The sequence below is a fragment of the Octodon degus genome, unplaced genomic scaffold, assembly GCF_000260255.1.
Source record: "Octodon degus isolate 3935 unplaced genomic scaffold, OctDeg1.0 scaffold00169, whole genome shotgun sequence".
In the NCBI taxonomy this organism is placed as follows: Eukaryota; Metazoa; Chordata; class Mammalia; order Rodentia; family Octodontidae; genus Octodon; species Octodon degus.
Genome location: NW_004524745.1, coordinates 2,358 through 26,337, shown reverse-complemented (window position 1 = coordinate 26,337; position 23,980 = coordinate 2,358). Strand labels below are relative to the sequence as shown.

At 42.1% G+C, this 23,980-nt stretch overlaps 1 protein-coding gene and 2 pseudogenes across 1 annotated transcript; 1 reads left to right on the top strand and 2 right to left on the bottom strand.

Moving 5' to 3' along the window:
* The first annotated feature begins 6,713 nt into the window (after nucleotides 1-6,713).
* On the top strand, nucleotides 6,714-7,296 carry LOC105743812 (annotated as a pseudogene).
* A 4,441-nt stretch (nucleotides 7,297-11,737) lies between these two features.
* On the bottom strand, nucleotides 11,738-18,241 carry LOC111813171. The gene is made up of 2 exons (XM_023703399.1): nucleotides 17,685-18,241; nucleotides 11,738-12,024 (listed from the first exon to the last, which is right to left on the bottom strand). Exons 1-2 carry the CDS (start codon nucleotides 18,147-18,149, stop codon nucleotides 11,776-11,778), a joined length of 714 nt encoding a protein of 237 aa, XP_023559167.1. The 5' UTR covers nucleotides 18,150-18,241; the 3' UTR covers nucleotides 11,738-11,775.
* LOC101585278 lies at nucleotides 14,908-15,330 on the bottom strand (annotated as a pseudogene).
* Nucleotides 18,242-23,980: the final 5,739 nt, after the last annotated feature.

Here is a 23,980-nt window from a genome sequence, read left to right as displayed (position 1 = left end):
GGGGACCTGTTCATGTTGGCAAGCTGCCATAATATGACTTGTTCTTCTCTGTCCCATGGAGCACTTCACATCTTTCTGCAGCATGGGCACCTTGGGGTCTTAGTACTGTTCTCTTTGGTTTGTAATTTGTATAAAGTTTTCTAGTTAGGCATACCTTTTACCTAATCCAGATTACAGAAGCTGGCCACTAGGAACATTGTGGTTGTGAAGACAAGTCAAAATATTAAATATAATGTGTATTGGTCAGTTGGGTTAGATTAGTGGGTAGTGTTTTTAGTAGGGTTGTATGCAGTCTAGATCCTTGAGTGAAAGTCTACCCTAGTTGATAGGGTCTTGTTACATTTTTTGTTTTTCTTGAGACAGATTCTTGCAATGTAGTTTAGGATGACCTTAAACTCACTAACCCAGACTATCCTCAAACTCAGCATTCTACTGCCTCAGCCTCCAAAGTTCTTGGATTACAGGCTTGTGCTACCATGGCCCAGCTCTTGTTACATTTTTGAAGGCAAGCAGGAGAGCTACAGTTAAGGGGAATGCCTTCTGTGGCTCAGTATTCCTCGTTTAGGAAGCCATCGTAATCCCTCTATTACAGTGGGATTTCACCTTTGTTCATCTGTATCAGCAATACAAAAACAATTCTCACCAGGATTCTAAACCTGGTAGACCACGTAATTTCAATCTTGACGGGATCTGTTTAGATCTTTGGTGTTTGAAGGATCTTAAAGTGGTGGCTTGGGAAAGGAGAGGCAGAAGAAAGGATGGGAAATTCATGAACCCAGAACATTCACAAATCTTTGGAAGGGCAATTTATGTTTCAGGTCTATGATCCATGGAAGTTTTGCATTCCCGTTGAATATACCTTTGATTTCTCTCCATGTGTTTAGTCATTTGTAAGTGCTTAGGAGGTGAGTATGTTACAGTCACTGCTAATATCTTCCTGAGTATGGGGCCAAGGTCCCAGAGGTCATGGGATTCATATTTTAGTGGACTTGCTATTTAAAGTGCAGTACTGAATTTAGGGAAGAGGGTGTATATGGTGTTTCAGTGCTGTAATCCCACAACTGAGGAGGCTGAGGCAAAAACGTTGCTGAGATTTACGGCCAGCCAGGTCTATGTATTGAGGCATATCAGCCTGAACTACATAGCAAGTGCCTTTCTCAAAATATAAAAGAAATAACCTTCAGGAAGAAAAGATCTCAGGGCTGGTCAGATAGGGGGTGCGCTGAGATGGTGATTGAGACAGCATATGGTGTGCTCCTGTAATCCCAGTGTTTGGGAGGCTGAAAACAGGAGGATCACTATGAGTCCGATCTGTATAGTGACACCCTGTACCAAATACATAAAAAAAACAACTCCCAATAGGTGACCCTGGTTTCAGTCAACTTTAAGGCCTACAATATCTCTCCCAGTTTCCTTCACCCCCATTTTAATGTACAGCTTTCCATTTCATTTCCATTTAATATAACTTCTATATTAAAAATATATTGTGTGCTTAGTATACATCAAGCCCCGGGCTTCATCCCCAAGGCTATAAAAACACATTTTTCAACAAATAACATACTTCCATAAGGATATTCATTGCAATTTTAGGATCTTCAAATGGTCAAAACTAGTGAATCCTTGAATGTAGTACAGCCATTATGTAGTATGTGAATCAGGTGTGTATATACAAGAAAGCTCTCCAATGCATACTATTAGGAAAGAAAAATAGGCCTGTAATCCTGGCACTCTGGAAGGTTCAGGCAGCAGGATCAAAAGTTTGAGCCCACTGTGAGCTATTGCTTTATTTTTGATATTTTGGAGACAGGGTCTTGCTAGGCAGTGTAGGGTAGCCTTCACTTATGTAGCCCCGGCTGTCCTTGAACTCCTAGCAATCTTGCCTACACCCTCATCTCCAATACAATCAAAAGGATGGGATGCGGCTCACTGCCTTGGGTTTAATGTCTAGTATGAAGAAGACAAACGAAACAAACCCCAAGTAGTCTTCAAAGAGGATTTTCTAGGGGAAAGTTACATGTCATGTTTACACTTACAGATAGAGGCAAAGAACAAAATGTAAATGGTGGCCAAGTGGAGGAAATCAGGTTGTTGGGGAAAAGTTACACATGATGGGAATAGGCATAAAGAGGCCAGCGTTGTGGGACTGGCTTGACCCAGTTACTTTGAGAAGTGCAAATTTGATAGTCTGGGCAGTTATTTTTTTAAATGTATTTAGTACAGGGTCTTGCTACACAGATTAGACCTATAGTGATCCTCCTTTTTTCAGCTTCCCAAACGTCACATCCAGCCTCAATCGCCATCTCAGTGCACCCCGGGGGCAGGGCCAGCATGTCAGGCCGGGGATTCTCCACCCCGTGTCTGCCTAGGCAGGCTCTTTAATCCGCAAAGCTGTCTGGCCGGCCCTAGCCTAGGCAATTATTGATCATCACCTTGTGAGAAAAAAGAAAAATCTTCAGAGTTGTGTTAGAACTCCCCTGGCGTCCATTCCTAGTACAGCAATTAAATCCAGAAAATAATGGTAGAAGTAGGTAACTGCTGGGATCCCTGTTATGGGCTTTATTATGCCTAAACAACAGAGTTCCAAGAGCAGGACTGTGATAGTTTGCGTGTTGTCAAACCTCGGCTTAGGAGTGGGATCCAGCAGTGACTGACCTAGCAGCTGATAGGCAGAGTGGCGACGGTGTGTGCCTTGGAGGTACTTCCCGCAAGGCTTGGAGGAGGACAGTGCTGCTTGGAAGGAGAGAAGGGAGCACAAGGACGCTAGGGTGGGCACCCAAATTCCCAGGGTGCTGGAGGGAGGGTGGAGGGGTCGCTGCTGTGCACAGTGAAGTGTATATGATGGAAGAATTTGGAACAGTGTAGAACTGCGTAGAGGTCAGAGAAAGAGACTGCACTTGTGACATATGTTCTCTTCCCTAGTTAAGAGAATGCAGTCAGAGGCTATTTTCTGGGTTGGCTGTAGCTCAGTGGTTCCTTTGACCTACACGGTTAATCATCTGGCCTGGTGGTTTACCACCAATCCACTGGTTTGAGACTCGCGGGTGCTCTCTGATCCTTTTGCTGACCCCATCAGGGACTATTGTAAGAAAGGAAGGGCCATAGAGATGTAGTGCCAGAAACGAAGGCAGTGCTTATTAAGCATGCAGAATATGAGAAACCATCTCTTCATAAGTATAGAACACTGGCCGGTTCCACCAAAAAAAAAAAAAAAAAAGTACAGAACACAATAAGAAACCTCTTCACATTTAAATTGCTTTTGATATTTAGTTTATAGCTGGGCATGCAGGTGCCCCCAAGCCTGTAAATCCCAGCCCTGGGAGGTTGAGGCAAGAGAATCACTGTGACTTTGAGGTCTGCTTGGCCTCCACAGTGAGTTCAAGAACAGCCTCACTGCCTCAGAAAATCAAAACCCAAAAGAACGATATCTGGTTTCCTTTGTACTTGAGGTTTAGAGAAGATTTTCTTTCAAATCTAATTTTTTTTTTTGCTAAGATGCATGTTGTATATTGAGTATTACAGATCAATTTTCCTAGGTTAATAGGCGACTCTTCAATATGTAGATTCAACTTCTTTTTGAGACAGGCTCTTGGATACATTTCCAGCCTGACTTGAGCTCACTCTGTAGCCCAGCTTGGGTTGGAGCTCCTGGTGATCCTCCTGACTCAGCCACAGGAGTGCTGGGATTTCAGGTGCAGAGTTTATTATCTTTGAATGTTACACTTCTTCCATTATAGTCTCCAGGTACTGCAATACATGTTGGCTGTTCTTTGCTACTATATATATATATATGACTTTTTATCCAAATAAAAATTATTTTTTAGACTTGTCTCTTTCATTCAAGTCTTATATATTTCTGCTTTGTTTCTGATATGGCTTTTTTTCTCCTCAGCACTTCCTGATTTGGATTCATTCTGCCCCCCCCCCCTTTGTTCTTTGTTAATTACTGAGGTTTTTTTGGGGGGGAGTATTGTGTTACATTTCACTTTTCAGGTTCTGTGGTTAGTTAAAATTTTTGATTTCCATTTAAGATGTCTTAAAACATATAATGTCTGGCATTTGCTGTACATTTTGAAATGTTTTATTTTCCACTTGGAACTGTGGCAATCAAGACAGATTGGATTTGGTTGGTTTCTGGGTTTGAGAGTGCCCTCTAGCGTTTAGAGAACAGAAGGCAGCCCCAGAGAAGGCCTATTTTGCGAGGTGGGTGAAAGAGGACACACAGGCTGTCTTCTGACTTTGTAATTCTCTTTAGTTGCTGTGAACTGGTCCTCTCCTCGGGGTGCTTCCTTCTTTCTCTTCACCATCCAGCCACCAAGCTGTGCCTTCCCTTCACATCAGCTCTTTCATCTAGGAATGACATCTTGCCTGGATTGCCGTCTGTTGCCTCAAGCATTCCTAAACTTTCTCTTAGAGTCATCAATTCCTTCCATCTGCTGAGTTCCAGACCTGCTGCCATTATTTCTCCACTAAAGATGGTGCTGTAATTGGTGGTGGATTTATGTGTCTCCTACCAAGTCAGGCCCCTATTGCTTTTTGTGTTTTCTGTGTCATTCTGGTTTCTGCTCTTTAGCATGGCTCTGTAACTGGGTCAGGTGTTTTTCATTTTCTTGTGAAAATACTTTGATGATGATAACACAGATAACACAAAATCTACAATCTGAAGCACTTTTCAGTGTTGACATCCATGGTGGCAGTTTTCCACTGTTATGCAGCCATCACCCCAGCATCTACCTCCAGAACTCTTTGCATCCTGTAAAGCTGGAACTTTTTGCCCAGGAAACAACCCCTTTCCATTTCTCTACTGTGTCTCACCCCAGGAAGGTACTATTATAGTTTGTGTCCCCATAACTTTTACTGTCCTAGGTATTTCACAGAAGTGGAGTCATGGGTTATCTGTCTTTTAGTGACTGGCCTGTTTCATATGGCCTGATGTCCTCAGGGTTCATTCATCTTGTAGCTATGTCAGAATGTCATTACTTTTTTTTTTTCAGGTACCAGGGATTGAACTCAGGACCTTGTGCTTGCTAGGCAAGCACTTATTCTACTGAGCTATCTCACCAGCCCTGAATGTCATTACTTTTAAAAAGTTAAAGTGTATTTCCCTATGTGTGGTGACTATATTTTGTTCAACCCCTTATCTGTGGATGGACAGTGGTGTTATTTTCAATTTGAATAATGCTGGTGTAAACATAGATGTAGAGATGTTTGAGTATGTGCTCCCCATCACTTTGCATTAATACCTAGGAGTTGGATTTTTGGGTTATATGGTGATGTTATTTTATTTATTTATTTATTTATTTATTTATTTTTTTTTGTGGAACCGGGGATTGAACTCAGGCCCTTGCGCTTGCCAGGGAAGCACTTATTCCACTGAGCCATCTCCCCGGCCCTGGTGATGTTATTTTTAATTAAGGAACTGCTTACCATAATGGTTATACCATTTTCTGCTGGCAAGTGTTCAAGGGTCCTAATTTCTCTACCTAGTAAACACTTGTTTACTAGGTAATGTGCCTTTTGTTTTTACTATTATTTTGTGGTATTGCCCCCAGCACATTTATGCTGCACTCCATTCCTTTTGTATTCCTTTTTTCAGGTACCAGGGATTGAACTCAGGACCTTGTGCTTGCTAGGCAAGCACTTATTCTACTGAGCTATCTCACCAGCCCTGAATGTCCATTTCCATACAATCTCATCAAGTTGTTAATTTCCCTGGCTGGGATTGGATTTGTGATCTTCCTGCCTCAGCCTCCTGGATGGTTGAAACTAATACAGGCTCCAGCTGTCACATTGGCATTAATTGATTGCTTGATGGATTGTACTGTGCATTGATCTACAACTGAGCTCCCAACAGCCACCTCTCTTCTTTAATTGGCTTTTTTTTTTTTTTTTCCCTTAGAGGACTTCCTAAGTTGTGCAGGTGGAACTGGAACTGAAACTGAAATTCCTGTGCCATAACTTCCTGAACACTGTCATTAAAAAAGTGGATCCATGCTGGCCCCAACCCCGGGGTGCACTTAGACTGAGATTGAGACTAGGCGTGGTGGTGGTGGCTTTGCCTGTAATCCCAGCATTTTGGAGACTGAAAACAGGAGGATCACTACGAGTCCTATCTGTGTACTGACACCCTGTAGACCTTGCACTAAAAGAAATTTAAAAATGAAAAAATAAAGTGGATCCACACAGGTACTAGTATTCTATTTCATTTTCAGATTGGTTTTTCTCAGAAATGATCTTTGATGAGAAATAACCTTTCCCTCTAGAAAACACAGTATTGACTTCATCCTCCTAGACTTTCTGTAGGAACTCCTGTTATGCTCATGTTTATAATCATATGAACTGTATGTAAATAAGCATATATCTTTTTCTTTCTGTCTTTCATTCTCTTCTGATCTTTCTTTGTCTCTCTCATTCAAGTCTTATATCTTACTATTTCCATATATACAATTTAGAATCCTAGAACAATACTGACAGTGATGAATACAATTTTATAGCAGGGATCCCTGTCTTGTTCTGGATTTCAGGGAGAAAGCTTTTTTTTTTTTTTTTTTTTTTTTTGGTGGAACTGGGGATTGAACTCAGGCCCTTGCACTTGTCAGAGAAGCACTTATTCCACTGAGCCATCTCCCGGGCCCCCAAGAAAGCTTTCATCGTTACACATTAATTAAGAGTCTTTCACTGCCATTTCATGGACACAGGGTAACTGAGTGTGTGTAGAGGAGCTGAGTTGAAGGGGAGGAAGAAGATCCACTGAGTGTGTGTGGTTTTGAACCTCCACATTTCTAACCCCAGATCTCAAGATGCATCGTGATTCCTCCCCTTTGGACTGTAAGGTTTATGTAGGGAATCTTTCTTGACAACGTTGGCAACAAGACGGAGCTGAAACAGGCTTTTGGCTATTATAGACCACTGTGGAGTGTGTGGGTTGCTAGAAACCCTCCTGGCTTTGCTTTCGTTGAATCTGAGGATCCCCGAGATGCAGTGGATGCTGTCCGAGAGCTAGATGGAAGAACATTATGTGGCTGCTGTGTCAGGGTGGAATTATCCAATGGTGAAAAGAGAAGTCGAAATCGTGGCCCTCCTCCTTCTTGGGGTTGGCGCCCTTGAGATGATTATCGTAGGAGGAGTCCTCCACCTCCCCGCAGATCTCCACGAAGGGGAAGTTTCTCTTGAAGCTGGAGCAGGTCTCTTTCTAGAGACAGGAGAAGAGACAGATCACTGTCTAGGGAGAGAAATCACAAGCCGTCTCGATTCTTCTGTAGGTCTGGAAGCCCGTCTAGGTCAAATGAAAGGAAATAGAAAATCAGTTTGCAGAAGTGGTGTACAGGAATTAACTTCACTGACGGGGGTATGCACAGAAAATCCAAGTTTTGTTTGAGACCTCATAAACTTGATGCGTTTTTAAGATGTTTTAGCTGTTCACCTTCGTATCTTGGAACAGTAACACAACAATGTAATTCCCTCTGGCTTGAGATGGATCATACAAAGCATATAATATCAGAATTGTTACTTTACAATGTTCCCTTAAGCAAAATTAAATTTGCTTTGAACTTTAGTCTTGCACAGTCTGAAAATAAACCTCTAAGCTCTGCCTAGTTAAAGTGTGATGTTCTAATGTTACAGAAACAAAACTGGCAAAAATTGAACAAGACCTGTTTCATAGCTGAGAGAATAGTGTACAGATGTGCCACCAGGTACAGAGAAAGGCCACACACAAAACTAGATAAGTGTGGCTTTAAAAATGGAACCGGTCTTTATCCTGGGCAGAGGTTTCCTGGTTGGTATAGAATCAGGTTAATTTCAAGAGTTTACCTCTGCTAGGCCACAAATGTTCCTTCTGTGATGCTACCTATGAGTACATAGCTGTTTGTATTTTTATTTGGAAACCTGAGACATCAAAGAAACAATGTCCTGCCAGTTTAAGGGTACACTGTAGAGCTGAACTTCTGCATTACTGTGCAAGATTTTTTCATGCTGACATTTGTAATATGTTTTGTAAGACTCTTTGGGATTTAAGTTTTGGTTACAAATTGTTATTTAACTTGGAAGCCTGTTTGTCCTTGCAAACTCAAAATATAATAGCTTGATACCAAGTCCAGGTATAACATTCCTATTGGAAGTCATACTGATATTTTCTTGTAAAGTGTTTTTGAATTAATAAAACAGCCTAATTGTGTAATTTTAAAAAATTAAGAGTCTTTCAGTTTTTATTTTTGTTTCTGGATGTCCTTCAGTTAACAGTGATCTTTTGTTTGACTAGAGATAAAACTAAAATCTGTTGAAGAAATTAGGAGGAATTAAGATTTCAAAATTATAAGATGTTGAATTTTATTAAATGCTTCTGTTTTTCTGCATGTACATAAATAATCATATTGTTTTCCCATTAAATTTTTTCATGTTGCATGTTCTTGATTACTTGTATAATGCTAAGTCAAACTCATATTCCTGGGAAAATCCTTAATTCCTTCCAACGTATTATATTTTTATGTCCTATCATTTTGAATGGATAATAATTTATTTTATTTGCTGAAAATCTGCAATGTAGTTTTTGTATATATGTTCATTAATGATATGCAGTAGGCTCTGTTAAGGTTATTCTAGCATTAGAAAATCATGGAAGACCTGTTGTTTCTTTTTTCTTATACAGTGAAACTGTGGTTTGCAAGCATAATTCATTTGAGAAACACGCTTGTAATGCAAAGCTCTTGTATATGGAAACAAATTTCACCAAAAGAAATATGGAAACTCAGATGATTCTTTCTACAACACCCAAAATTCATATTAAAAACAATTACAATATTGTAAACGAATCCAAAGTAATAAATGAACTACAAAATATAAAGAAAAATCAACAAATGAACTTGTATTTATTCTTGAAATGTTTCAAGAGAGAGGAAGGCTATAGTGTAGGATGAATTTCAGTATCATGAACTTCTGGAATCGCTGCTCCCTATGGCTCAGGTTGTTCTTGTGCAACTTTAAGAAGGTACCTATTCAGTAGCACTTGCTTTTGCCCCCTTACGATTTGAGTACAACATGGCATTGCATTGTCATCAAACAGGTACACTGCTCCTACTGCTCCTAATATTCTAATTAGGTGTACTGCTTCACACAAAATTTTCACACCATATCCCACGTTTTACACCTCCTGGGGAGATTCCTCTCCTCTGTCTGCCCTTCTGGAGATGAGATCTCCTTTATAACCTCTCTCTGTGAGATGATCGCCCACAATTCTGTAGAGAAACAGAGAGAGAGAGAGAGAGAGAGAGAGAGAGAGAGAGAGAGAGACAGGCAGGCAGACAGACAGACACAGACAGATTGACAAAGAGATGAACAGAAAAACAGACTTTGAGGGAGACAGAGACAGAGAGAGGGAAGATGAGGGAGGTAGAGGGCAACCATTGGCTCAGTCGAGATCATGTGATGTTCTGTGTCATGTCCTACTTGGATATCAAGACAATGCTCATTTTTCAAGAAAAAACTGATTAGAGATGTTTGATCACGATGTGTAAAACTCACAGATTAAGTTACTTGCCATCTAGTATTTTAATATACATGCAATAGTTTGTATACAACTGAAACATTTCCTTTTCCTTAAGGTTTCACTGAACTCACCTTGGTTATGAATTTACTTTATGGAAGATATTTCATTACTGATTCCATTTCTCTGTTTTTAGTGTTTAGTGTCTATTAGTACATGTTTGCATTGTGACTACATTCCTCATGGGGACTTGGTAATGTGTAGGAAACAGCTGAATTCTTTCTTCATCCCCTACCTTACTACTTCCTCTATCTTCCATCTCTTGCTATTTCTCCATTTCTCCAAAGATCTATCTATTTTTTAGTATCTACCTTGTATGTTGTCTTTTATTTGTATGTTAGGCTTTTCTTTTTTTAAAAATTTTTATTCATGTGTGTGTGTGTGTGTGTGTGTGTGTGTGTGTGGCCAGCTCAGCCCACCAGGGGGCGGGACTGGCTGGCAAGTGGTGCTGGGGGATTGAACCGCGGTCCCTGTGCTTTGCTAAGCTTGTTCTAAGTAGGTGCTTTAGACCACTGAGCCATCTCACCAGCCCCAGGCTTTTCATATAGGTGAAAAAAAGTGATATAAAAATTGTGTCTCTGATTTATTTTGCATTTGATTTCCTACTCTTCATTTTTCCATTTTACTTTCTTGGACACAAGGTCTTGCATGTTGTTCAGATCAGCCTTCAAATCAATATGCAGGGCAGGCTGGCCTGAACCTTGTGGTGATGCTCCTGACTGAATCCTTCTGTCCACAATAGTCCAATAGACTTGGGATGAAGCTCAGGGCCAAGGCTTTGTTTTCAGTTTCCAGTATGATGCAAACAAACTCAGGAAACCTCAAACCAAAGCCCTGGGACTGGGGAGATAGCTCAGTAGAATAAGCGCTTTCCTGGCAAGCGCAAGGGCCTGAGTTCAATCCCTGGTTCCGCGAAAACAAAAACAACAACAAAAACCGAGAAACAAAAGTCCCCTCCCCCCCAAAAAATGGATAGTGTACAGTACTATGTACAGATAGAGGAATGGGAGGAGAAGGCTACATGCAAACTATCCACAGTGGACAACTGGAGAAAATCAGAAGTGGAAAAAAGTGTGCAGAATGATGCTAGGGGCCTGGCATCCTAAACTTATAGTGCAGATATGGCCTGATCCAAGAATCACACCACCCACAGTGAGTCCCCAAAGTGGCACAGAAGTGGCATCAAGAACCCCCAGTCCCCAAGTTATGAATCTCTGAGCTGATAAATCCGAACTTGCTGAGTAGCGTGTGTTGTACCAAGAAGCAGAAGGGTTTGAAGAAGATCCAGGCAAACAGTGCCCAGGCAAGCAGTGCAGGCTCCCACTGAGGCCATTAAGGTCTAACCAAACCCAAAGAGGTCAAGCCCAAGATCCCAAAGGCTATGCACCAGCAGTGCAATGCAATTGCCTCTATTGCCCTCCCCTAAACTTGGAAAGAATATTCATGCCTGCATCACTGATGGTCACAGGTTTTACCCACCAAAATTTCAGGTTCTAAACAAAGCTCAGGAGCGGGCTGCTGCCACAACTTTGCTTCGGCTAAGGCTCAAAAATGTGCCCAGACCCCTGTGAATGCTTCAGAGTAAAGGCCTCTCTCTATCTGTGGCTGAGAGGACTGAAGGACCATGTGATCCTTGGGTTGCTATCTGGGGTGCACGTAGGGCTGAGTTTGTGGGGGTGCGAGCAGCTGGAGTCCTCAGTGCTGTTTGTACAAAAAAAAGCTTGAGTTAGGAAGCAAACAAAAAATTAGTAGTGCTGCCAAAAGGAGATCTACAGTGCCCTGGACAGGATAGGTGCGAGGTGCGAGCATCATCATTGCACTGACGTGCAATCCGAGCTACCTCGGAGGTGCAGGTAAGAGAACTGCAAGTTAGAAAGCCTGGGCAATTATCTCAACCCTACCTGGAAAGAAAACAGGAAAATCACCGAGGATGCTGCTCCCTGTTAGGGCAACCATGGCGTCCATCCACAGTATCCGACAAGAAAAACAACTCCAGAAACAAAATGGAAGAAACAAACAGCTCCCACCCACTCCCCCCCAAAAAAACCCCAAAATAAAACAAAACAAAAACAAAACTGAAGCACGAAATAATTGTAGAAATCGGTAACTTCTGGGATCCGGGCTATGGGCTTTATTTGGGAGAAGCAGCAGAGTTCAAATACCAGGACTACCATACTTCGCATGTTGTCAAATCTCCACTTCGAAGTGGGAACCAGCACTGACCTACCAGCCGATGGCTAGAGAGTGACCCCGTGTGGCGGCGGTGGGAACACTAAGGTTCTCCGTCTGCAGTGCAAGCCAGGGAGGTGCTTCCGCGAGCCTTGAGGGAAAGAGCGTTGTCTAGGGAGAAAACAGCGTGAGGCAGGACGGTTCGGCCGGCTCACAAACTCCTGGGGGTGCAGGAAGGAAGGGGGTCTGAGGCTTCCCTGCTGTGCATCCTGAAGTGTGTGTATTGGAAACAGATCAGACGGTTGGCCACTGTGAGACTAAAAGGAGATTGGGTGGCTGTTAATGACGCACGTTTTGGGCTGACGAGAACAGAAATGATTCAGAGCCCAGCTTCCTGGTTGGCTTAGCTCAGCGGCTCATTTGGCAGCGTCTAACTAATCGCGTGGCACGTGGGCCTTCCATCAGGTCAAGTAGATCGAAACTCGCGGGTGCTCACTACTCCTTTTGCTGCTGCACGTGGCCACGTAGAGAAGGAGTACTAGAAAGGAAGGCAGTACTAAGAACAAGGACACAACACAGTAGGCCAACTATTTACTCTGTCTTGCTTTCCACACGGTTTACAGCCTACAGCCGGGCGTGGTGCTGCTGGCATGCCAGGAAATCCCAGCTTGATCACCTCAGTTTGCGGTCAGGCCAGCGTCATTGCCTGAGGAAAACTAAAAACCAAAGCCCCAAGAAAGATACCTCATTCTTTTGTAACAAAGTTCAGAGAAGCTTTTTTTTTTTTTTTTTTTAATGTTCTTTCTTTTACTAAGCTCGATCTCCAATGTTGAGCATGCCAGATCTAGTATCCTAGGTAAACACTGTTTTCCAGGTGTAGAGTGAAGTTGTGTTTTGACAACTTTTACTTATATTTCTAGCAGGTCTTGAACTCACTATGTAATCCAGCTTGACTTGGAGCTGCAAGTGTGTGCCAGCGTGCCAAGGTTTAGTATCTTTGAATGTTACAAACCTTCCATTGGATTGTTCATCGGTGATTGTCATATATGGTGTAGTTCCTTTGCTACCGTATATATGACTTTATGCCTGGTCTTTTATAGCTGGCTAGTTCGAGTTCATAAATATGAATGTAAATACAAATTGATATCGACATTTTAAAGTAAGGCGTCTGTGTTTTTCCTCAGTGAGGCTGGTGTGCCTCTCGTGATCCTTTTCTGGAGTAGCTGAGATTGCACGTGCTGTGCGTGGCCCCAGGCCTGGCTCCAGTTATACCTTGGGAAAAATAGTGCAGGGCAAGGAAAAACAATTCAAGTGATAGTTCACTGTTTAAAGATATTAAACATTGAGGATCCTGCTTTTGTTCTGGTAGGACTTGTTTTCTCCTCCACGCACTGAGGTTGCTTTCCCTGCAGAAGACACAGTCTTGATTTTCCTTCTCCTAGGCTTTGTATACATACTCCTGGGTATGCTCGTGTTGGTAATCCTATGATCTGTAGATGAGGATCTTTCTTTTTTTTTGATCTTTCTTTGTTTTGACCTTTCTCTCTTTTTCTTAAGTCTTAATGTCTTTCCGTTTCCATAAGGACTGTTCAGAACCCTAGAAAAATGCTGACGGGAGGCCAATAGGTCCCAGCAGGGATCTGGGTGAATCAAAAAGCCCTGGTACCTAGGATATGCCAGACTCTTCAACACCCTAGAACAACAGTGACGGGAGGCCAATAGGTCCCAGCAGGGATCTGGGTGATTTTCTGGATGTCAGGGAGAAAGCTCTCATCCTGTTACATGAAGCAAGATTCTTTCAGTTTTTCTTTTTGGTTCATGGATGTCCTTCACTGGACAGTGTTCTTTGTTTATGGAGAGATAATACTAAAATCTGTTAAGACAGGAAGAGAAATTAAAGTTATTTCAAAAAGATGAGATGCTGAAGTTTAGGAAACACTTCTGTATTTCTGTATGTGCATAGATGATCATATTGCTTTTCCATGAATGTTTTCATGTTGCAAATGTTGGTGACTCGTGTAATGGTAAGTCAACCTCATATTCCCGCATAAATTGTCTTTCCTTTGAATGGTTTATATTTCTATGTCCCAGTATTATTTTTCTAAAAGAGGTTTTCGTATGGAGATCAAAGTCAGAGTCTTGCACTTGCCAGGCAGGTGTTTATGCTGCTGGAATAGCTCCCTGGCCATATCTTTTTTCTGTTGGATAAAAGTTAATGTTATTTGCTGAAAATGTGTGATGCAACTTTTGTATTGATATTCACCAGTGACATGCAGTGGACTCTGTTAAGGTTATTGTAGCTTTGGCAAATCTCATAAGACCTGTTGCTTCGTTTTCCTCATATGTGACACCATGGTTTGCAAGCATAACTGAGTTGAGGAACATGCTTGTAATGCAAAGCTTTTGCAAGCAAAGTTCACCAAAAGAATTATGGCAACTAAGATGATTCCATCTACAAGCCCCCTAGGGGCTGGGGAGATGGCTCAGTGGAATAAGTGCTTCCCTGGCAAGCGCAAGAGCCTGAGTTCAATCCCTAGTTCCGAAAAAAAAAAAAAAAAAAACAACAACAACAACAAAAAAAACCAAAAACCAAAAAACCCAAATCCATCTACAAGCCCCAAAATTCATATCAAATGATTACAATATTGTAAAAGAATCCCAAGTAATAAACTACAAAATATAAAGAAAAATGAAGAAATGAACTTGTATTTATACCCTTGATAAATTTCATAGCAGGAGTGAGAGGTGGGCCCTCACTCATGGGGAGATAGCTCAGTGGCAAAAGTATTTTACTGGCAAGTGTGAGGGTCTGATTTCAATCCCTGTTTCTGCCAAACAAAGCAAAACAAACCAAAAGGAGTGAGGGAGCCAAGAGAGAGGAGGGTTATGGTGCTAGATGACTTTCAGTACCATGAACTTCAGGAATCACTGTTCTGTATGGCTGATTTGATTCTTTTTGTTCCTGTGCAACTTGATTTTTTTTTTTTAGGATGCAAAGTGTTTTATTTTTAAACTTCTAAACTTTGAAAACAAGGTAGCTGAGGTTAAGTAATAGAGCTTTCCAAAGCTAAGTGTGCTTGCTGGAACTCAGTTTTTCTGCATGAAAAACATTAACAACTTCCTGAAACTCCTAGGTGGGAACAAGACCCTTGATGGCCTGACTACTTGAGCTGAGCCTTCTCGGTTGTAACATCCTCTTTTCTCTTTGGCAAGGGCTCAGGGACTTCTATGCACTCTTCTAGGTGCACAGGGACAGCTCTCTCCTAAAGGTCTCCTGGGAGGTGTACACCCTGTACAGGAAGCCATCCTCATCCTTCTTGCTCCCTTACAACTCTGAGATGGGCATGGACAGGCTCACCATGCTGTGGCCTTTCATCAGCAGGAAGAAGGCCTGGTTGGCGTTGAGCTGTAGGCACCGCCTGATGATCTTGATGAGTTTGCTCATGTTCACATGGTTGGGGAGCAGGAACTTTGTTTTGTCCAAGACAGGCAGCTGCTTCTCACCCTTGTATGGCTCTATGATCAATGGGATCTTGATGGGATGCTGTTCACGGATGAGCAGGACATCTTCTACTCTTTGTTCGAAAGGTGTAGCACTGCTTGAAGGTCTTTTCTGACTGCATTGTGCTGGGGTCCTAGGGGCAGTAGCTGCTCCCTCCAGTGCAACTTCAATTAGGAACTATCCCATAGCAGTTGTTTTTGAGCCCTACGAGGATTTCATCACAACATGGCATTTCATTACATCAGATTCGCTGGTCCTGCTGCTACTGCGCAATTTGCAGTAATGTGTTACCACAAAGTTCTGTACTCTTTCCACAGTTTACACCTCTGGCAGAGCATTGCTCTGCAGTTTTGTCCTTCTACCCTGGTGAAGAGATCTCCTTTATAACCTCTTGCTCTTGGCGGATGTTCACCTATAATGCAGGGAAAGAGTGAGAGCCATAATGGAGAGAGAGAGAGAGAGAGAGAGAGAGAGAGAGAGAGAGAGAGAGAGAGGAGAGAAGAGAGAAGAGAGGAGAGGAGAAGAGATGGAGAAGAGAGGATAAGAGAAGGAGAGGAGAGAGAGAAATAGAGATAAACAGAGACAGAGACTAGAGAGATAGAGACAGAGAGACAGAGATAGAGGAGAGAGAGATGGGAGAAAGAAGGAGAGGGAAAAAGAGAGAGCGCCCAAGACACAGAGTGACAAGGGCTACAGAGAATGACAGACAGATGGACTGACAGACTAATACAGACATTGCAAGACAAGACTGCAGAGGAGCCAGTGAAAGAGAGAGAGAGAAGAGAGACAGGAGGGAGGAGGACCACTGGCTCAGGGGAGATCATGTGATATTCCATATGACACCCTTCTCTGATATTAGGGAAATGCCTATTTTTCAAGACAAATCTTATGTTACCAAACACTCAAAGAATAGGATACTCACCATCTCAAGTTTTCCTGCACTGGAAATATTTGGTATACAAAGGAATTCTTTCTCCTTAAGGCTTCACAGAACTCATCCTTTGCATTTTTTTAATATTTGCTTTTCATTTTGCTGTATGGAAGATTTTCATATCTGATTGTTATGTTTTCAGTGTTTAGTTTTTCTCAGGACATGTTTGTTTTCCACAGCTCCTCATGTGGAGTTGGTACCATGTAGGACACAGCTGAAGTCTTCATTTCTTCCTCACCTCTTCCTCCCTAAAGATCTGCCTACCTGTTTTAGAAATATCTTATATTTTCTTCTTTATCTTTATGTTGGGGTTCTCCTATTAGAGAAACAAGGTGATATGAAAGCTTGTGTCTCTGATTCATTTTTTTTTTTTTTGTCAGAACTGAGAATTGAACTCAGGCCCTTGGACTTGGCAGACAAGCACTTATTCTACTGAGCCATCTCCCAGGCCCCTCAATTAATTTTCCATGATGTTTAGTTTTTCTTATTCTGATATTGCTCTAGTGTTTTAGACACAGTGTCTTGCACCTTATTCAGATCAGTCTTGAAATCCATTTGCAGGCCAGGCTGGCTTGAAACTGGTGGAAATTCTCCAGCATGAACCTTCCTGTGCAAAAGAATGCAGTGGATGGTGAATGTGGCTAACAGCCAACGCCCTTGGGCTCTATCTCCAAGATAGAATCCAAACAAAGGAAGCAGAGCTCCAACCAAAACCCTCAAAAGGTGGATGGTTAGGGAAAATTGACACACCTACTGTGTGTACTGTACTATATACAGAAGGACAGGGAGGAGAGGCCTATACACCAACTATCTCCAGTGGCCAGCTGGAGAAAATGAAGAGAGGATAGAAAGCATAGGGCGCTGCTCGGGCCTGGCAACCTTAGCTTACGGTGCAGACGAGGCCAGGTCCAAGAACCGCACCACCCATAGCAGGTCCCCAAAGTGGCCCAGAAATGGCATCAAGAAGCCCTGGTACCTAGGATAGGAATCTCTGAGCTGGTCCATCGGAACTTGTTGAGTGGCCTGTGTTGTACTGAGAAGGAGAAGCAGGGTTTGATGAAGATCCAGGCAAGCAATGCCAAGGCCAGGAGCACAGGCCCCCGCAGAGGCCATCCCGGCCTTAATCCAACTCAAGCAAGTCCAGCCCAAGCTCCCAAGACTGTGGGCGCCACCAGCTCACTGCACTTGTTCTCTACTGTGTGGCACTGCCTGGGCAATTGATCCTAACCCTACCTGGAAAGCAGGAAGGAAAATATCGGGGTTACAGCGCCCCTGGCGTCCACTTACAGTACCTCAAGAAAAACAACTCAAACCAAAAGGGAAAAAGAAAAAAAAAAAAAAAAAAAAGAAAGCTATCAGGCAATCCATGCCTTTAGAGAAAAAGAAACAACAACAACAACAACAACAACAACAGCAGCAACAGCAGCAGCAGCAGCAGCAGCAGCAGCAGCAGCAGCAGCAGCAGCAGCAGGAGGAAGCAAAAACCACAAGCAAGAAACAGTGGCAAAAGCCAGTAACCTCAGGGTGTGGGCTGTGAAGTATACCTGCCCTAAGCAGCTGATGCAAGAGCAAGAGTGCCATAGTTTGCATGGGGTGAAACGTCCCCTTGCAAGTAGGATCGGGTGGTGACCCAGCAGCGGATGGGCAGCGAGTGACCCCGTGTGGCGGCGGCGGGCGGGCTGAGGCTCCCCGCCTGCGGTGGGAGCCTTGGAGGTGCTTCCAGGAAGGCTTGGAGGGGAAGAGCGCTGCGTGGAAGGAGAGAAGGCACGGAACCGCGAGGCGGCACGGTGGGGCGGGCGCACAAGGTGGTGCGGGTGGGTGCGGGCGGCCGGGCGGTGTCGGGGTCGCTGTGGTGCCCGGTGAAGTGGGAGTGCCCTGTGAGCAAGTGCCAGGCAGCTGTCGGTGACGCCGTGTTTGTGACGCACGTTCTGGTGCGCAGGGAAGAGAATCCGTCCGGAGTCCAGCGTGCGGACTGGCTTTAGCTCAGCGGTTCCTTCGACAGCATCCATTTAATCACGTGGTCTGGCGGCTTCCACCAGGCCAGTGGTTCGAGCCCCGCGGGCGCTCTCCAGTCCTTTTGTTGCTTGCCGCACTGCGATAGAAAATCAATAGCCACATTTTAAGGTAAGTGGCAGCAAGGCAGGCAGGAACCAGGCAAGAACAAGAACATGCTAAGAACAAGTACTCAAGCCCAGAAACTAACTTTTTCCTCGGCCTTATTTTCCACATACGGTTTACAGCCGGGCATGGTGGCGCTGGCGTGTCCAGAAATCCCAGCTGGATCGCCTCAGTTTGAGGCCAGTCCCGCTGCATGGTGTGTGCCAGGCTGGCCTCACTGCCTGAGGAAAACCAAACTACAAAAACCCAAGAGAGAGATCTGATTCTTTGGTAGGAAAGCGATAAAGCTCAGAGAAGTTTTTATAAAATGTAATTTGTATTACTAAGTTCGATCTCCAATTCTTTTTTTACTTTCATTTTTATTTATTTATTTCATTAACTTTATTGAAAATCAATAGTTACATATATTAAAAATTGTAGGCAAATACTGAAATATGTAAGATATAAGATATAGACAGAGTGATTTTCAGGTAATATTTGTGTAATGAATATGTCACATGAGATTAATAATTATTTGCACATTGTAAATAAATTATTTACAAAGTTAAATGAATATAACAATAAAAATTGTCGAAAATAAAAATGAGGAAGAATTTACAGATCATTCATACAATAGTTCACTCTGTCAAAATAAAAAAACTTATAATCATATAATTAGAATTCTCAAAGTAGAAAGAGGTAAGCAATAAATATTTCAAGTTTTAAAGTTTCTGAATTTAGTTGAAGTTATAACACTACATTTCAAAGAAAAATGAACCTTTTGCATAAGATATTTGAATAAAATCATAGCCAGGTACACAAAAATGAAATTGTCCAAATCTTACTGTAGAGAAAAAAATTACTAAAGCATATACATAAAAAAGTTAGCGGGCTGGAGAGATGGCTCAGTGGTCTAAAGCACCTACTTGAAACAAGCTTGGCAAAGCACAGGGACCTCGGTTCAATCCTCCAGCACCACATGCCAGCCAGCCCCGCCCCCTGGTGGGCTGAGCTGGCCACACACACACACACAATAAATAAATGTAATAAAAAAAAAAAAGTTAGCTATGGAAGAACAAAATGAAATAGCATCTTATTTCACATTAGAAAGAGAAAGAAAAAGGCCAAGTGTGTAAGAAACTAGTCTAATTAAAAGACTGAAAGAAAGGAAAAAAACCCAGATCTGTCCTCTGAATTTTATACTTAGCAAATATACCTTTGAAAACTAAAAGTAAAATATTTTCCAGTTATATAAATTCAAAATATCCTAATACCTCCAGACGTAGCATATAGGAAATAACAAAGAGCGTAATTCAGAAGGCAAGAGAAGTTGCTGTATTCTCCTGGATGAAGAATAAAGAGCTCTCAAAATGATAGTTATGCAGGACTATGTAAAATATATTATATGAACCCATTTAAGAGGTCATTAAAGATTTCTATGAAACAGTATCAATCTTATGTTGGGTTATTCACATTTTTTTCGTGTGTTGTGTGTGTGTGTGTGTGTGTGTATAAAACATAGGGAAGAAATAATATAAAGTCAATAGAAAATGGAAATATACTTTTTAAAGTTTCTAATACTAGGAGAAAATATCATACCATGTCTCTTAAATAGATTGTAAGTCAAATATACAGTATAAATCTTAAAACAAATATTAAGATTAAGCAATATTCAGAAAATTAAATACTAATTAATTACAAATTAAATGTTTCAAAACAATTGAGCTAAGAAAAAATTTTCATGATAGTAAAGAATTACTAAGAATAAAACATAAGATAAATACTGGAATGACAAATAAATGACCAGCACTTCTAACAGTTTGGGGATAGGATATCACACAAAGTTCTAGTGTGTTGTGGACATGGGTAATGTCCATAATACTTACTAGTGGCCAGGTGTCACCTATGGGACTGAGCTATTGCTATTTTCTTAATATCCACCCTATAGACCCAGACAGAATCATGACCCATAGGGTGCAGGAGAAGTCTGTTTGTAGAGTATGCTGATGGAAATATCTTGCTGCTGTATACAAGACAATAACTGAAAGACTGCTTTTGCATACCTCTTATTCTTCTGTGTTTAATTGTTCGCCTTTTGGTGGGTTCTTTCTGTTCTCATCCATGGGGCTGTGGTCATTTTGCTCCCTCCCTAAAACATCTTTTAGTAGTCTATGTAGGTTTGGCTTTGTCATCATGAAATTCTTAAGTTGTTCTTTGTCATGGAAGTATTTCACTTCTGCATTAAACTTGAAAGAGAGTTTTGCAGGGTATATCAGTCGGGGTTGCAATTTGTTTTCTTGCAAGATTTGAAGTACTTTGCTCCATGATGTTCTTGCCTAGATGGTTTGTGAAGGGAAATCTGCTGTTATCCTGATAGGTTTTCCTTTAAACATGATCTGTTTCTTTTCTTTAGCGGCTTTTAGTATACTGTTCCTGTGCTAAATTTCTGGGATCTTGATTATTATGTTTGGATGTGTTTTTAATTGGGTTGCCACCTCCCCAGCCCCTATTTTTAAGAGATCTTTTCTTACTTTTTTTTTTTTTTGCACCGGGGATTGAACTCAGGACCCTGCGCTTGCCAGGCAAGCGCTTATTCTACTGAGCTATATCCCTGGCCCCTCTTTTCTTACTTTTTCACTAGCTGCAATGGTGTCTTTAAGGTCTGAAAGTCTATTCTCACTTTCATTCAAAAGGTTTTGCCAGCTTGTGACTGAGGTTTTAAATTCCTATATATCACTTTGGATCTGTTTCATGCATTCAATTTCTTTCTTATATTGCTTATTCAAGGATTCCATCATTTTACTATTCTGCTCTATTTTGTTATGATTGTCTTCTTTAGAAGCACTTAGTACTTCTTCTTCTTTTTTTTTTTTTTGTGGAACCAGGGATTGAACTCAGGCCCTTGTGCCAGGGAAGCGCTTATTCCACTAAGCCATCTCCCCAACCCCCAGTACTTCTTTCATTATAGTTATTTCTTTTTTTACTTGAGAAATTATTTCTGATCTGATTTCCTCTATACATTTCTGCAGTTGTTTGTTTATTCACACACTATTATTTCAGAGATTTCAGGTGTGTGATTTCCAATTTCTTCTATGCTAGTGTCTTCTGCATTTGTTCTGGGTGGGTTCGTGGGCTGACACAGAATTTTGTTCTTACTCTTTGTCATTTTCTACAGCACTGTATTCTGACCTTAGGCTTAGAGCTTAGAGTTATTACCTTAGCAGCAGGTCCAGATCGACCAAGTTCAAACTCATCCAACTGGGTGTGGCTTGGATATTGTTGCTGTGCTCCACTTCTTTCTGTTGCAGCCCTTGAAGTTGAACCCTCTGTGTCACTCTGGCAAGATGTTCTGCTCCTGAATCAGCTGGGTGGGTCTTGCCTCTAGATTCTTTGCAGGGAGTACTGCTGCAGGTTACATGCTATGCCTGGGCACGGGGTCGAATGAGGTTCCAGAAGGCAGTGGGTCATCTCACTCATGTGCCAGGCCTGGGCTCTGGATTGAGTCAGGATCCAGCAGGCCCCTAGTCCTCTCACTCAGACGCTGGGCCTGGGCACTGGGTTGAATCTCGATCTCTAACGTAGAGCAAAACAGATCTAGTTTCCTAGGAAAACGTTGTTCTCCATGTGTAGAGTGAAGTTGTGCTTTGACAGCCGTTCCTGGCAACTCCAGCTGGTCTTGAACTCCCTCTGTAACCCAGCTTGGTTGGAGCTGCAGGTGTGCGCCCACATGCCCGGCTCAGATCCAAGGTTTGGTATCTTTGAATGTTACAAGAGCTGCAGGTGTGCGCCCACATGCCCGGCTCAGATCCAAGGTTTGGTATCTTTGAATGTTACAAATCCTCCATTAGATTGTTCTCCAGGGACTGTCCTATATGTTGGATTTCCTTGGCTACCGTATATATGAGAATACATGCCTGGTGTTGTATAGCTGGCTAGTTCGATTTCATACACAGGAACGTAAATACAAAGTGATGTCGACATTGTAAAGGTAAATACAAAGGGATACCGACATTGTAAGGGTAAGGTGTCCGTGATTTTCACCAGTGTGGCTGGTGTGCCTCTCGTGATCCTCTTCTGGAGTAGCTGTGATTGAACGTGCTGTGTGTGGCCCCAGGCCTGGCTCCAGTTATACCTTGGGAAAAATAGTGCAGGGCAAGGAAAAACAATTCAGGTGTGTCATGTACGTGTACCACCTCCCCATGGTGCATGTAATCACTATGTCCTAATGAACAGAAAAATAGTTCGTTGTGTAAAGGTATTAAACATTGAGGACTATGCTTTTGTTCGGGTAGGACTGGTTTTCTCCTCTATGCATTGAGTTTGTTTTCCCTGTACAAAACACAGTCCTGATTTTCCTTCTCCTATGCTTTGTATACATACTCCTGGGTATGCTCATGTTGGTAATCCTATGGTCTGAAGATGAGAATCTTTCTTTTTCTTTCGATCTCTCCTGGTTTGGCTCTTTTTCTCTTTCTTTCTCTTAAGTCTTTATGTCTTTCATGTCCGTATGGAGTACTCCGCAAACTAGAACAACACAAGGGAGGCCAATAGGTCCAAGCAGGGATCTGGGTGCTTTTCTGGATATCAGAGAGAAAAGTTTTATCCTGTTACATGAAGCAAGATTCTTTCAGTTTTTCTGTGCATTCATAGATGTCTTTGATGGCACAATGTTCTTTGTTTGTGGAGAGGTGGTGCTAAAATGTGTCCAAGAAATGAAGAGGAATTAAGGTTATCTCAAAAGGATGAGTTCTAGATTAGGAAACACATGTATATTTCTGGGTGCCCATGAATGTTTTCATGTTGCAAGGGTTGGTGACTCCTGTGATGGTACGTCTACCTCATATTCCCGTGGAAATCGTCATTTATTTGAGTGGTTTATATTTCTACGTCCCAGTGTTAACTTTTGAAAAAGGTTTTCGTTTGGGTATCAAAGTCAGGGTCTTGCACTTGCCAGGCAGGTGATTATGCTGCTGGAATATCTCCCTGGCCCTGTCCTTTTATCCTTGGATAAAAATTAATGTTATATGCTGAAAATGTGTAGTGTTATGCTTTATTTATTTTCACTAGGGACATGGGGTGAACGCTGCTCAGTTTATTATAGCATTGGCAAATCTCTTAAGACCTGTTGCTTCATTTTTCTCATAGAATGAAACCGTGATTTGCAAGCATACCTGCGATCCACAAGAAGCTTGTAATGCGAAGCACTTGTATATAATAATCAAAGTTCAGCAAAGGAAATCTGGAACCTCAGATGACTCCTGGTACAAACCCCAAAATTCATATCAAATGATTACAGTACTGGAAAAGAATCCCAAGTAATGAACTACATAATATTAAGCACACAAAGAAATGAACATGTATTTATGCCCTTGGAAAACTGCATAGGTGGAGTGAGGGAGCCAAGAGAGAGGAGGGTCATGGTGCAGGATGACTTTCAGTATCACGGTCTGCCGGCATCTCTGTTCCCTATGGCTGATTGGAGTCCTTTCATTCCTGTGCACGTTGAAGATAGGAACTATCCAACAGCAGTTGCTTTTCAGCCCTAGTGATGATTTGATCACAACATGGCATTGCATTGTCATCAGACAGATTCACTGATCCTGATGCTACCGCATGACTTGTAGTAATGGGTTACCACAGAGTTCTGTTCTCTTTCCACAGTTTGTGCCTCTGGAAGGTCATGGCTCTGCTCTTTTGTCCGTGCACCCTGGTGAAGAGATCTCCTTCATAATCTTTTGTTCTT